The following is a 16,052-nucleotide window of genomic DNA, read 5'->3' on the forward strand; positions in this document are numbered from 1 at the left end:
ATTTACTATTTAGAACTTCAAAACAAATAAACCAAGTAAGGTTTTTTTTTCAGCAGGATTCCAGGAGACAGACTTCCAACGGTGTATGTTATGAAAAAAGAGAAAATACAAAACAAAAATCACCAGTCTGTCTCAAAAGCAGCAGCTTTCTGGCCATTGCATTAGAAGATACACTAGTTAAACTGCAAGTCTTACATGTGAAGTCTAGGAATAGCTTTGCAAATTTCTACTAATCCTTTACTTCTTACAAGATAACAGACAAGAGGTTGCTGTTCAACTGGCAGCAAATCTTTATTAACTAGTAAATATTTCAGTACACAGTGCTGTAGGATTTAGGCACCAACAGGCCTGCTCTGCTGCATTCTCCATGTTCCAAGGAACAGAATTTTTTTTTCTTTGCTTTTTTTTTAAATTGACATTCTAAATATAACTTAGAAGAACACTTTTGGTATCAAGAGCTTGTAGAGCAAAAGTGACACATTAAATAATTCCTTTTTTGGAATAACTTACATGACCCTGCTTATTTGGAGACAAGTGTACCACAGGATCCTGTCTCATCAGTCTTCCACTGGGGCTCTCTCGGAAGGATGGCAGCACTTTTGAGACTGCTGGGAGATGGCACGTTGGCTCTGCAACACAGCACACACCATGGACTGAGAGAGCAGTGCTACAAGCTAAGAAAAAATCTAACCTTATTTTACACTGTAATTCTTCCAACACTACCTTAGCCAAAATCAGGTACATATTGTGACAGAACACAGGGAAGGAAGTAGGGGCCCATTCCTGCCTGGTGTAAATCATTAAGGCTTCATGAAAAACCAGCTGCCACCATTCTGACTTTGGTTAGAACAACCTGAATAGTATCATGTCCAAGAGCACTATATCAGAGCATTTAAACAGCAGACTATTCCCTTTCACAGGGTACTGACATTGGATCTCTAAATGCTTGATACCTGCTGACAAGAGATTTAAAAGACTCAACACCCACATTTCCTTAAATGGCATTCTACGCAAGGCAGGACAATAGCAAGTCTACAGTGATCACTTGAATGAATCCATTTTCCCCAGTACAACTACTACACATATTTCTTACCAAAGTTGAGTTAAATAAACGTTTGCTATCTTAAACACTGCTGGCTGTAAATGTGGAAACTGCATAGATGTACAAAAGGAATACTTACTAAACTAAACCTGACAAAAGTGAATGGAAGTCAAATCACTCATCTTACATGGACACTCAGAGGAATACACTTCGCCAATAAAACTTATTTTCCCAGGAGATAACTGTGAAGTCTAGAGGGTGTTCAGACACAGCCTGTTATGTAGGTAATTGCCTTCTCAGAGCCCAAGGTCAGTATTTTAAAAGAACCTCTCTCAGTTATGAGCTTTTACATATACTTCTACATATATTCTGCTCTTCTAAAAATGCTCCTTTTAAGTAGAATATGTGTTGACAAACATCAAGTACTTAACAATATCCATTGTAAATAGTAGTGTTTTCTCCACCACAGCTACAGTTTGTTCATCTTGATCTGCAGCATCATGAGCTTTTTAAAAAACAAATAAAAGCTGTGAGTTTTTTTAAAAAGAATAATAATCATAATACCAGTAAAAATATCATCAAACTTGATTTCCCCTGGCAAGTGGTAGCAAGCAGTGTTGGTGAACACAAAACAAACTGCTCTGTAGCAAAGGACAGGCCAGGAGGGTGTCAGTGTGTGGATTCACTACAGCTAAAGCCTTATTTACCCTGAGACAGATTATCCCAAGTGGAAACATACTTATTTGTCAAAAAACAAACTTTCACCTGGATTCACCAAATTGACAATAAAGTCTCCGATCAGAGATGCAGCTTCCAATTCTATGAAAGCAGGACAATACACAAGAGATAAAATACAGCGATTTTACGTCACTGTGCATTTCTCATCCTTTTCCAAATGCTGGAGTCATCTCTCCTACCATGTAATTTTTCCTGTTCTTTCTGGCTTTCTTTATTTTGCTAATATGTTGACACCTGACACTATAAAACAGAACTTGTTGGCAGCTCCCTCAGTGCCAGCACCAACACCCAACTGTTGGTCTGCAAAAGTAATGCTGAGCAAAAAGATAATTTTTACATGTGTCATTACCATCACACAGCTTCAAAACATATGTGATTAAAATTGTTATGTCAAAACGAGAACTGCAGATTAATTTAATCATAGTTTTTTACTGTGAATATGGGGGGAGTTGTGAGGGAGGGACTGACAGATGGCTTTGATGACAAGGCACAGCTTACTGAGGTTGTGAGGGTGTGTGAACCAAGAACATCTTCAGAACCAGAGGCTGGCAGCATATACCTTAAATTCCTCATGTCACTGAAGTGTATTCGCCCTAGAACATTAGTCCATTTGTACAGTGATGCAATAACAAAGTATGGATTTGTTTAATCTAGGGTAAAAAAATTTAGAGAAACACAATCTAGCAACCTTGGCCAGGGTCATCATGTTGGAAAACTACTGTTTGTAGATAGGACATTTTCACTGGTGTCAGTCTTACCAGTAATCCTTTCAAGTCAAGCCATAGTTGTAGCAAAAGGCCTATGTGCAAGAACTTCAAATGAAGGCCTAACAATATAAATTCTCAGTTCCTAGCTGTTTTATGTAGTTAATGTGTTCCCTCAGCTGACAGCTTAATGGCTACATGCAATGAAAACGTATACATTTGTGAAAGGTGATTACCTACTTATAGATTTACTTCACTATTTAAACTTTAATTGCATTTTTTCCATTTTATACATGGTGTTTTTATAGCTTCAATGATCAAACAATCAATTTGCATTTATATAGCACCATTTGAAAAGGAAGCATCACAAGTACTTTAGCTAACTAAGGAAATATTGAACTAAGCCAAGCCACTCAGGAGAGCAGGTAAGGTCAAACAAGTCCTCGGCAGCAAGACAAATTTATAAGTGTGTCTGCTCAGCTGCTTCTAAAAGGACAGAATGTTTCAGGGTAAGAGCACTAAGGCAGATTTAATCCCACAGTCAAATAAGGAAATGAAATCAGTTCTTCCTCAGGTGATACTCCTAGGTCTCCAGGAAGCAGACTGCAGAAGCTTCAGTGCATGCTCCAGACCTAATTATTCATCCCGATGAACAAGGCTAACTTTGAAAGGTGCTGAAAGCAGCATCCTTGAGAGGGCTCAGCGTGTGCCAGGAGAGGCAGGGCCAAGGTCAGAGCTCCGTACGTACCCAGCTGGTCAGCGATGCTGTCCTCGCTCCTCTGCCAGCTGGGCGTGGACTTGCCGCTGCCGCCCGTGTCCGACTGCGTGCTCTGCCTGTCAATGGAAGCGGGGGATCTGCGGCTAATTCCAAACCTGTTCTCCCCAAACACAAAGCAGATAAGCATTTTAAATATACATAAACCTTGCACAAGGGGAAAAAAGAGCACTTTTAAGAAGCCAGTGTCAAACAACAGGGCAAACCAATGCACAGCACAAATGCTTGAGGGATTTATAATGCTTTGCCGTTTCATTTTTGCGGTAGCTCTCCAGACCCTTTTACCAGCTTTAATGCATACGATTACAATATACATTAATTTATTGAGCATCCTTGGGCAAGAACAACTGGTTACAATGCTACAATTGAAAAAAAAAAACAGATCAAAACATCAAGAAAGAAAATTATGCATTTTTATTTACACAGATGTTTACATGAAAAGGTGACCAGACTGTTACATGGTAATAGAAAACTCAACATAGTGAGTAAAATGTAAAAGTTTGGATAAAAACCACATAGGGAAATGAGGTGTGTTTATTGGGAAAAGATCAGATCCTTTCAACTACCTCAAAGCACTACCTCAAACTAGTCAAAGAAAGCATCAGAAAATTTGTTGGGACAATCCCATGTATCTCAGCCACTTCCCTGGGTTCCAACCAAGAGAGTAGTAAGGTCATACCTCTGGGTGATGCAGACATATATGCCAACAACACGGATTTCTTTGGAACAATATTAACACTGACAAACACGTTAAATAAGCCTCTATAAAGTCGACTGTTGAATATGGATTCCCAAATCCTGGCGTTTGTAAATTCTTAAGTTATTTGATCATAAAATGATTTGAGTGGATTAGTGCAAATTAAATATAGCTGTAGTAAGGTAGTGAGACGTACACCTATTGCTGTAAAAGAAAGCATACAGGGCAAAATGAAAAGTTCAATGGACTTTGCAAATCCTGTCAGAATAGGCAGATGGATTTCAGAAAGATCAATAAAGACAAAATAAACTCAAGGAAATCAAGCTAATGACAAAAGAGACACACAGGGCCCATGTGCCACACTGAGCCTACATGCCTCATATGCCTAAAAGCCTGTAAGACTTGAAATCTACAGTTCTGTATTACATATAAATCACTTATAAGTCTGCAAGAATTATAGCTTGGTTCAGAAATAGCAAATCAGTCATTAAGAATTCATCAAGAACAATGTATTTCTGAGGTTTTTATTTTAATAAGATATACCCTGAAAGAAAAAGAAAATCCTTCTACTTTATGTGCACAGAATAACACACAAAATAATGATAAGCTGATATATCATCCTTCTATCAATGAGTTTCTCTATCTGTAATGTCTAATAAAATGAGAGAAAATGAAATAGCCCACCTGTGATGTCTACTCTATGAGCTACAGACTGCCCTACACAACCTCCAATGTAAGACACCTTCCCAGCTGTCAGAGCAAGCTCAGTGTGGTTATCCCACTTGAAGTTCACAGACTTGGTAACTCAAATGAACCCACCACAGCAACATTAATTATATGGCTCAGAACAACAAAATCCCACTCCCATCCTCAAGAACAAGCAGCTGGAACACATTTGTAATGTGCAGCAAACATTGAAATTTCAGCCTTCTAAAAATTCACCCGAACGTGATCATACTCCCCTTTTGTTCACGGCTCCCACTGCTCCCTGATGCAGCCAGCATACACTTTGATGAATTAGGAAAAGTAAGGAAAACCTGTATATATCTGCCTTCTGAATATAAACAATTTACATTGAAATTATGCAAAAAGTAACATTTTTCCTTTTCTATTCACACAGACTAAGTAGGATTTTACTGATCGAATACCTAAATTAAACATGATGATTTCAATACCAATTCAAGATATGTAAAAAAAGTCTAAACACAGCATTTCAAAGGTGACTGATTTCTTAAACACTGATCTTTGGTATAACTTTTAAGATTTGTAAACAAACTCTCATGAGAAGAATGTATTTTCATGATAAAATAACTAGAAGCTGGTATCTAAAAGAAAAGGCCAAAAGCCCAAACAAATCTTGGTGCGATGAAGTTGCACTGCATCAATATTTTGTTTTCTCTTGTGATGTCCTCTTACCTAACCTCCATTATGTTCATATGTATATAAGCTGTCAATCTACATATGATTAAATTTTACTTTCTACAATAATTTATTGTCAGTGCAATAGCGAACGCACAAACACAGCAGAAGTGTACAGAACACACATAAACACATCAAGATCAATGTGGATATTCTTGAAGGCAGGGAAGTTTTTGTCTAAACCCAGCTTAGTATATGGATCAATAATCTAGAGGCAGCAATTACTGCTTGTACCAATGTGTGACAGAGGCTGGACTCACCATTCTTCTGGTCAGTTAAATTTCACAAACCTTCCAATTGTCACACTGTGTAACAACAAATAAATGTATGCACAAATGGTGAGGTTGAGATTTCCTGCACTGGGAAATCTCAGAGAGTAGTGTACCTAGAGCAAACTGGAACTTCACCTTTGGAAGATTACCTTCAGGACATGGCTCCCCCTTGGCCCTTATTTCAGCCCATTCTCTCTAACATCTTAGCAGCTCAATGTTACAATTTCTCTCCCCTACTTTAACAACCTATCCAGGGTAATGGATACCAGCCCTACCTGGGATACCAAACACAGCTGCAGAGCTGCCCTGAACCTGCTCTTTCAGACCAATCTCAACAGAAGATGAACATGGAACTGCATCGGCTTTTAGTAAAGGGACAGACATTTAATTCCTTCTTGAGGCAAGGAAAACATTCCTTCACAATCATATTTTTCATGCTTTCCATTTAGTCTTTACATGCTTACCATTGAGGTACATGTTTGGGAAATCCTGAGTAAGTATGATTGATGTGTACAAGGACAGTATGAGAGGCAAACTGCTTTCTTATGGGAATAGAACAAAACAGTAAAATAACTGGAGTCAAGAAATTGGGGTTTTTCTAAAGAGCATCCAATAAAGAACATGCAAAGTTCACCTATTAATTGCTTCTTTCATTATTCCATTTAAACTGTGTTTCCTTGCACAGAATTAAAACTTCAACTCCAAAATGACAGTACAGCCAATATTTCTAGGACACATCTCCTTGCTGAAATTTCAAAATGCTTGAAGAATGGCATAGAGAACATATGTTTATGACTAACTTAAAAGATGGAAAAGGGTTGGGATGGGTGCTGGTCTGCTCTGAGAACAACTCAAAACAAACCTTCAAGTGTGTCTGAAAATCCCTTCTTACGCAAGCAGTTTTGCTTGTGGTGGTCAAAGGACATATGGCAGCAATACCTCTTTTGTAGTGCAAATGATGTAGTTGGAAAAGAGCAAACAATAATGGGAGCACAAGCTACTCATCAGAATTCAAGGTAACACAGAAATGCTGCTGGTGTGATGTGAATGAGCCAGAAAGTCTACAGAGGATAAAGAGGTTAAGTGCCTTTTTCCAGCTGCAGAGCCCTGGATAACCTATATCTAGTGTTTCCTCACAGCAAAGTTTAATAGGCTTAAGGGCAAATCTCCTAAAATCAGTAGGACTTAAGCACAAACTTAAACAATAACCAGAAGAGGCCTGATAGTGTCACGAATCAAAGCCTTCATGAAGGTGGGCAGCAGAGAAGAGACTGACTCTTCATAAAACCTCAAACTGAGCTGCAGGAAGGACAGGAGAGGACAAATCTTCAGTGCTGTGGAGCAAGAAGCAGTACTTTTTCAAACACGTGCTCAGAACAGTGTTCTCTGGGCTGACACAGAGCACCTAGAGGCAAAAGACAGTGCCCTTGTACTAAGCAGTTCTGGACAATGGCATTTAATCCCACTAATAATGTATCGTTTAAAACAAAGATATTTCTACTTTATAGAAGACCCAAACCAAAATGAATTACACACAATGACCTGGCAAAGTACTCAAGAATACTCCAGAGGGAAGACTTGCAGTGTGAACTATCAGCAGTTTTGTCATTTTATCTTCTCTATAGGAAGTAATTTGGAATGTAGTTAACAGCTCTTCTGCTGCCAATTATTTTTTTCTCTACGTGGTGATCTTTGATTTATTGGTCCTTTTGGTGCTCTCCGAATATGATACAGATTTAATTTCTTCCTCTGCAAGTTGCCCCTTACATTGACACTTCCGAGAGTTTGAAGACTTCTGGAAAGTTGGAAGCTTTAAGACAGAATGACTGTGAATATGTGAAAAAGAAGCTAGCTGTGGATTAATTAGCACTTTTGTGCCTACACATCTTAGCTGCACTCAGTACTACTTTGCTTCAACTATTAACCAACTGCAAAGCCCCAAACCTATTACTTCTTTTCTTTTAGAATCTAAACCTGTGAAAGGAAGCAATTTGCCACGTGAAACCAGCACCTTTAATGAAGGTTTTTAAATATATAAAAGTCCTTCTGTGTAGTGACCTGAGCAGCTGTAGACTAGGAACAGAGAGAGCAGTTAGGCTGCAAGGTAAGAGTGGAAGCAAAGGATTTTTAAAACTGGCTTTTTCAAGAAGCATGACAGTGTTATTTGAAAACAGCCATGGTTTCATGCATGTAAACAACAGCTGACAGGAGCCTGTGTAAGCACTCCTTGAGCACACACTACAACGAATGGAACAGAGAAGAAAACATCTGCCGAAACAGAATATGTAAAAAGTCTAGTGCCTACCCTTCTGGCATAGATTTTTGTCTGTACGTGCCCCCAGTAGAGCCGGTGTCACTGGAGGAGGATAAGTTGCTTGGAGAGTTGCGGCACTGCTGCGACCTTGCTAAGGCAATGGAGGAGACGGTGACGTAGACATCGGAGCCAGGGGACAGCCTGTGAGGGACCAAGGGAAGCCTCAAATCAGCAGGGTAACACTGCAAGGCATGCTCAAAAACACCCTGCAAACTGCCACAGCTGCAAGCAATGGCGTCATGGAGACAGCAGAAATCCCATCAGCTGAAGGATCAGACATTTCCCCCTTATTATCTACTGGAAACCATGAAAATCAACTGTAAAACCCTGGATGCATGGGAAGAAATAAAGGCAATGTGGGAAGAAAATTCTGGCATACATTAGGAAAAGATTCTGGTTTCTAAAGTCTGTTGTTACAGATTGATTGTAAAGCCTAATGAAACATTACATTCCTCATCAAAATAGCAAATAGAAGAAAATATTCCTAATTCTCATAGCAAACTCTTGCCTTGAACTTAAACTAAATGTAGTGAACTGCCTATGCAAACTCTTCCAAGAGTATCAAGTTTACCTCTACGCCACCAAACTTGTCCACATTAAAATACAAGGACTAAAAAAATGCAATGAAATCTATACATACCACCTTAAAGCTTAACATTCTAATACAAAACTATCTCAACAGATCAAGAACTCTGTTTGAAAACACAGACCTGAGTCACATAAAGCCTTCACCTGTCAGAATAACCCTACAGCAAATAAACAGTCTAGAACTGCAACACATGCAGCTGGGCAGAATGGCTGGAAGCAGCGAGCTTATACTGCCCAACTCATATCCTGTTCTGTAGTCAAAGGCTTTTGTAGATAACTGCTAGCTTTGTGTATTTTGTTTCCCAAACCCCAGCAGAACTCACTGCTGTTAGCTAGTTCTTTGTTCTACTCAGTTGTGACTGAAGCTATTAAAAAGTTTTACAGTGATTTAAGCAAAGTTTGAATTATGCCATTCACAAACATCCAACTCCTACTGTGAACAAAAGCCTTTATTCATTTTATCTAGGAAAACAATAATTTGCACAAGCTAAATAATTTAATATTTGAAAAACAGATAATGACTTCAGTGAAACATATAGATAAATTGCCAGCACACAGCTCGGGTCTTGGGCTTTAGAAGATCTTAGCCTGGCCATTTAATCTGGATGTCTAAAGGAGTGGCAGATTTTAAATTAGCTCTCACCACAATAATGTAGAAACTTGAAAAGTTTAAAAATCTTTTGGAAATTAAAAACAATTACTGAAAAACAATTATTGATTAATTGTACTTATGTATGCACTTATATCAAAACAGTGTGTGTATATATATTTATATTTACATTTATATCAAATGTGCATTGTCCTCCTAAGTACTTTGCAAGAAAGTAGTAAACAAAATCTTAAAATGGAAAGAGCAGTACGACTGGATCAAAAATTTTTGCCATCTGGAATTTCATGAAGTGCATATAACTAATAGTTACTCTTTTTCTGAGACAAGAAAGGAATTATCTAAGGCCTGACCATGGTAAGTGCTACACCAATTCCAGTAATGCCTTCCTAGTCTACCAAACATCTTTTAACTTATCCCACATTTATCAAGCAACTATTGTGAAATATTTGCTTGCAAAGAACATGGCTGAAGACTTGAAAACTTGGGGACCCATAAGCCAAGCAGTTTATTTTCCCAGAAGCTCTCCTCTAAAAAGAAGAAAAAATCATTTCGCCACACAAAAATGCACTTTCATTAGCATTCACTCACATATAAAGGTACACACATTTAAACTCAGTTACACTTGTAGAGCAATACACAGTTTAAAATTATGACCTTTTTTCCCAATGCCAAATTGGAATTGATGGTAAGGAAACCAATTACTTCTCAAATAATTTCTTTGAAATTTTTTCTGTTGAAAAATGCTTACATTTTCATTTCAGATTCAGCTATGCCTTTTTGTTTTCTTCCTATGCCTTACCAAAAAGTGACAGCACTGTTCAGAAGGAACATCAAGATTTCAGAACTCTATGTCATAGAGTTCTAACTCATTTACAAAGAGGAAAGACCTTGAGGGCAAACAAAATTGTATTAGAAATGTGGTCTGAACAATAAAGATGAACAACCAGTGAGGTAGGACATTCTTTTAATTAAAGCAGAAGTATATTTTTGTTCGTACAGTTCACAGTTGCACTAAAACACACTAATGCTATAAGACATTTCATTTTGTGAAACATATAAAAGAATTTAAGAGCAAATTAGTTCAAATTGACTTTTTGAACTGCTTTGAAATCTTTTGATGAAAGGCACTTCCCAACACAAGAGGTGCATTGTGTTGTGTTAGCAGTATGCCCCTATAGCTAAAATAATCTGAGCCTGTCTTTTGTTTCTAATTAAAAACCATACTAAAGCAAGCTCTTATCTATTTCAAAAGAGAGTTTTAAAAAGAAATGCCAAAATTGTTAAGTGCATGAGTCCCACAATTGAATTTAAAAATAGGCCAAGCGTCCATTACATTAAACAGATACAATTACATTGAAGTCAATTGAACTGGGATTATCCCATGCATGATTTAGTTCTAACAGATCTAGTTCATCCTGAAAGAACTGGTTGAGTCTTGCCAAATATGGGAAGAACATCATCTTTTGTTAAAGCAGTGAGTGGAATGGGCATACATTTATTTTGTTTAATATGACAACGCTGACATTGAAAGCATCTTATAATAAATTAATTTCTATGTCATTAGCTGTCATTTTCCCCACGTATTCAGGGCACATAGGTATGTAGTACACACATCAGAAGAAAAATGTCAGTCTAGGTCACTTTGTGCCTATGGCCTAAGGCAGTCTAATTAAAAGATCATACACAGGTGCCTTTTCCTGTAAAACTGGCACAGGGCCTATACTGTGCTACAATTTCTCCTGCAAGAGCTGCAGAGCCCAGAAGCAAAGGACAGGTCAGGCTGGCAGAAGAGGGAAAATGGCCTTACAGCCAGTGCTGACTTGGCAAACTGAATTCTTACTTTGCACTTGCTGGAGCACTTGATGTGACCACTACTGTATTTGTTAATGACAATTTTTCATTTGTTGTTGCTCATTTTAGTTTTTCAAAAGGCCTTATTTGATTTTAAGGCCCACTATATCTCTGAGCTGAAATCTTCCTAAAGCAGCTGAAGTCAACTGAGGCTATAATTTGAATATACAAAGTATTAACAATGCTGGGTACACTTCCAAATATGAGATGGCCAAAATAAGCAGAACAAATAATTAGAACATAATTTATCTCTTTACCTTTGTTCTAATCTGAAGATGGCGGAAGACATCTCTTCTCACACAGGAATTTTGAAAAGTAAGTTTAATTAATACCCATGAAGCATTCAGAAACTATAGTAATGGGCACCACTGTAAAGCTTAGAGGGGAATTAGTAATGGCATCTTTACAACAGGATTTGAATGTCATCCAGTAAATAAGGGACAGAGTAATGAAGAGGAAAAGAAAAACTAAATAGCTCTTCTTTAATGAGCTGCATCCACTGTGTGAATTGAATGAGGCAGATGTCCTCTGTTACAAGAAATTCTTGTAATTTAATCAAAAGAAGCATCTGATATACAGTTACACAAGAGTTCTGAAAAAACAGCAGAGCAAATCTTAATTCTGGCATGCTTACCTTCCATGTGTTTGAGTTTTACCATCCTAGTAATACTGCAAGCCACAACAATTTGCTGCAAACACCGTCTCAAATGCTCTCATGTTTAAAGGAAAACAATCCATTCCATTCAAAAAGAAAAAAAACCCCACCAATTTTGAAGAACAGGATAGTGAATGAAACAAAAAAGGCAATTATGCTGTCATGTTGTACCATCTCAAGTTTTTGGGTTTTTTTCAAGTTGATCATCACCTTTCAGAAAACACATATTGTAACAAGAAAAGACACAGAGGCAGGCAGTGGGACACCAGATGTACCGAAGAGTTTGTGTATGAAGACACACTGAATAAGCCCTGTGGCTCCAGGGATTATAGAGAAACTTATCCTCTCTGCTTCACTTCATCCAAACATAAATTACACTGGACCAAGAAAGCAGTGATTACTCACTATCCCTCATGACAAAAGAACAAGTAGGAGGTCTAGAACTACCAAGAGACCAATTAGCAGGAACCTGGATGAAGAGATAGCAGCCACAGCAGTACAGGTGCACCCAGCTCCAGGCAATCTTGCACAGCAGACAGCCAGGGGACTGTCAGACCTGGTAAAGAGTTCCTTTACACTTGTAAGCATTTCTTATGCTTGTCCCTGGTCCCCACTGATGGCCCTTGTCAAACAAGAATGACCAAATCTTGACATGACACAGCATGGCTCTTCTCAGATGCTTTTACACTGCAAGAGTTTGGCTGCACAGGCATGCATACCAACAAACCTCTGGTTTTTCCACTGCTACATCCAGCTCTAGGTCTCGGAGCTGGTACGAAGTGTGTGGTATATAATCTCATGTTGGTACATGTTTTAATTTGAAGAATGTTATGAGAACATTTAAATAACAAATCTGCAAACCCTGTGAGGTAGGCAGTGCGTGTACTACAATGCTGACTTGACAGGTAGCAAATGAGCACAGACACCTGTTTGTTTATACTAGGAAAAATGTCACTGATGCAAGATACACCGCAGCAGATGAGGATTTTTAGGTAATACAGGAACAGTTTAAAATAGAATCTGCCTGCAGGAGTTAACCTATAAACTACAACTGGCATAATTACTATCACTGACTACATGGGCATCATTCCAATAAGTATGGAGTCTTAGGGCAAGACTGTGCTTCAAAGTCCTCAATGTGACACAAAACCAATCAATGATATTGTTCTGGTACTTCCATACTGCAGAATTTTACTGCCAGTGTGTGTGACTGCAGTCATGCTGTAATTCAGTTTTCCACTTGGTTTAAAATATTGACTATGCTCAGAAATTTTCTAGTTAAGAGCCTTGAGCTTTCATCCAACAGTACTCAACTACAGACTGAAGTGCTCAAGTTCCAGACCTGAGTCTTCAACATGCTTTCATCACTGATTTCCACACTTTTTCAAATGTCTGTCAATCAAGTTTTAGTGAAAACTGGTTCCAGATTAATTGACAAATCAACTAAGAACAGATAATTATCTGCCATTATTTCCTCTCCTTTCCTTGCACATTGTTTCTTAATAGAGTGTGGAAACCAAGTGTACAAAAACCCTGAAAATTGTGAGGAGGGGGAAAATAAATGAAAATTTAAGTGCTATAATTACATGTTCTCCAAAAACATTAGCTCTGGTTTACTTCACACATATGTGGTTTATTCTTTTTTCCTTAACCTATCCTGATATTCATTCTGGGTAATAGGCTATATAGTATCCCACATGGTAATGAATATTGTGAAATAAGCCATAACTTGGGATTTATTGAATTTATATTATTAGATTTTGTAGCCTTAATGTTGGAGTAATATTAGAGATTTATTTGAAGATTGATAAAGTTCTAGCTTATTTTTCTTGTCTACGAATACCCACATACCCACTCACATCAATAATGACTGCATTCAAGGATCCTAGTACTGTGAAGATCAGGGGAAATAAGGCAGTAAATTGGATACATGAAGATAATCCAAAGAACGCAAATTCAAGTACTCTGCTGGACTGGGCATCTGTCTGCCTTCCCAGAATGAGGAATTGTCAAGCAACATACTCTCCCATCTGCAATAGCAGTCTCTATGGGGAGACAATGTTTGGATGAATATGAAGTGAAATTCCCCTGTTCTCAAGACTGCTAATGCAGATTTTATTTATTTCCAACATACTTAAATGGACTAAAGGGAGCAAAGCACAGCAGAGCACCATCACTGCTGCCTGCACCAGAAACACGCACAGATTTCAGCACCTCCTCCTCAGTGTTCTTTAGGGCAAATATGAAAACTAGTGGTGAAAAACTAAATGAGACAGCAGTTAAGAGGTCTATGAAAAACCCACCTTTGTTGATTTTAAGACTTTACACAATAAGTATCTGAGCTTTCTGAAATGAAAAGCTTTCTTTTATCATGCAGAGAAAAGACAAATGAGTCTTGCTTATTGTTGAGGTTTTCCTCCTCCTGTATTTCTTTATAATGAAAAAAAAATTATTACCTCCCTTTAACTGGAAAGACATTAACCTCATGCAAGTGATGATATATTTAAACTTGATTTACCCAAGACTAACATGTTTAGCAGACCAGAAAGATGACAGAAGACATTCCTCAAGCATCCAGAAAAATTCCCAGTGAAATTTAGAAGCTACTTTGATAATATACTTTCAAGGATGAAAAATCCAATAGAACCCTTTTCGAATAATAATAAAAAGAATACTTAAAAGAATGCCTAGAGGAGAAAAAAAACACAATCAAAACCAGCTACATGCCCTGAAAATGAAGGAAATGAAAAGTCAAAGTTTCACTTTTTGAAAACAAATACTGACTAAGAAAATGTAATTTTCACTTTGCAAACATTTAGCAGGCCATAACCCCCCTTCTAGAAGCCTCCAGAGACTGGATAAATCTTGAATGCCTGTGTACAATTTTATGCACAAGGAACATACAGTTTTTAATAGCCCTCCTCCCAGGGCAGCCAAAGGCTCTTTTTGACATGAGCCAACTCCAGACTGCAGCCAAGTTCTCTGGTTAATGCCAGGATGAGATGGAAGCATCTGGAAAAACCGGCAACTCAACAGAATCCAATAGTCTGTCACTGCCTTAAGCTTTTCCCAGGTATTACTGTGCCTTCTGGAACTACATAAGGAGATTGTTCAGCACTGGAGACAGCAAAAAACACCACCAGCTCAGCTGCTCTTCCTTCCAGTTCAGCATCTGCCTGTCTTTAGCTCTAAGAGGCAGATATAGCCTGTAGCCATGAAATTTTTATGTTGGTCCAAATACATAATTCGAGAATCAAGTCCAGCATTTCAGTGGCCTCTGCAACCTTTTTTAACCGACAGACAATCTAGTCAGGTCATCTATGAAATTATTAGTGCTTTCAGTGTTGCACCTTTTTTCCAGCTCCCACAGATAGGAGCTTTTTAAGTATATATTTAAGAAAAAGAAAGTAAGACTATTTAGTCCTTAGCAATCACTGTAATTTCCTAAAAAGGTATCCAACACAGAAATTCCAATGTTGGTAGGTCCTTGGTCTTGGCTGTACCATCTTTGAACATGTTTTTCCATCCCCAGTGTTCTTTAAGACGTGAAAAAGATTTTAAGTTGTTTCATTAGAACTCCTACATTTTCCACAATATGCATCTTATGACTACTGCTTTATATTTTTCACCCAAAAAGATGATCAGAACCTATCTAAAGCTTTTTTCCCTAGGAACTGTCCAAAATAAGAAATACAAGCTATTAACTTGCTTTCCTCCACAGATGTCATTGCAAATGCAGAGACAGATTTACATAGATAATCAAACCAATGACAGTTCATTTGAATGCTATCAAATACATATTTTTCTACAAAAGAACAAAAACATTGTTACATGATGGACCTGATACCTTTATGCTAACAATCACTTTCTTGTTTAAAGAACTTGAAACAACAAAAAACCCCAAACTACCCTGGTGAAATCCAAAATTAGAAGAATTTCTCCTCTAGCCTAAAATGTCTGAACACTGAACACTCCCCAGTCAGATAAATTTCCTTTCTATACTAGTCAGAATTCTCTTGCTAAAAAAACCCTGTAAGATACTATTTTTGCTTTGGGAGCTTTAGGCAATTCCACCAAGCCTACGAACAAGATAAATTTTTGATTTACTTTTTCAAAATGCTGACGTTCGTGAACACTTATTCTAAACTCTGACTGTAACTCTTTTAAAACTTAAATAACATCACAGCAGTTTCAGAGTACCATCCAACACAGAGAAACATTCCAGCATACTTAATTTTGCGGTTAATTATGCCAGGAAATGTATTTCCTTTTGATTATTGTTTCACTCATAGTCATGCTGTCTTTTGACTAATTAAAACCAAGATTAAAAGCAGTTTTCAGATACTTAGATAAACTCCTGTGAATTTTCCCAGGGAAGACTCAGAGC

General features: G+C 37.8%; 1 protein-coding gene across 6 annotated transcripts in view; it reads right to left on the reverse strand.

Moving 5' to 3' along the window:
* Positions 1-16,052, reverse strand: part of SIPA1L1 (signal induced proliferation associated 1 like 1) — a 201,931-nt gene that overhangs the window by 20,319 nt on the left and 165,560 nt on the right. For all 6 annotated transcript variants that reach the window (XM_036384744.2, XM_036384748.2, XM_036384750.2 and 3 more), the window contains 3 exons: positions 7,953-8,102; positions 3,233-3,357; positions 511-629 (listed from right to left, as the gene is read on the reverse strand). In XM_036384744.2, the coding sequence (XP_036240637.1) occupies positions 511-629; positions 3,233-3,357; positions 7,953-8,102 (394 nt within the window). The remainder of the gene's footprint in view (positions 1-510; positions 630-3,232; positions 3,358-7,952; positions 8,103-16,052) is intronic.

This window comes from Molothrus ater, chromosome 6, assembly GCF_012460135.2.
Source record: "Molothrus ater isolate BHLD 08-10-18 breed brown headed cowbird chromosome 6, BPBGC_Mater_1.1, whole genome shotgun sequence".
Lineage (NCBI taxonomy): Eukaryota > Metazoa > Chordata > Aves > Passeriformes > Icteridae > Molothrus > Molothrus ater.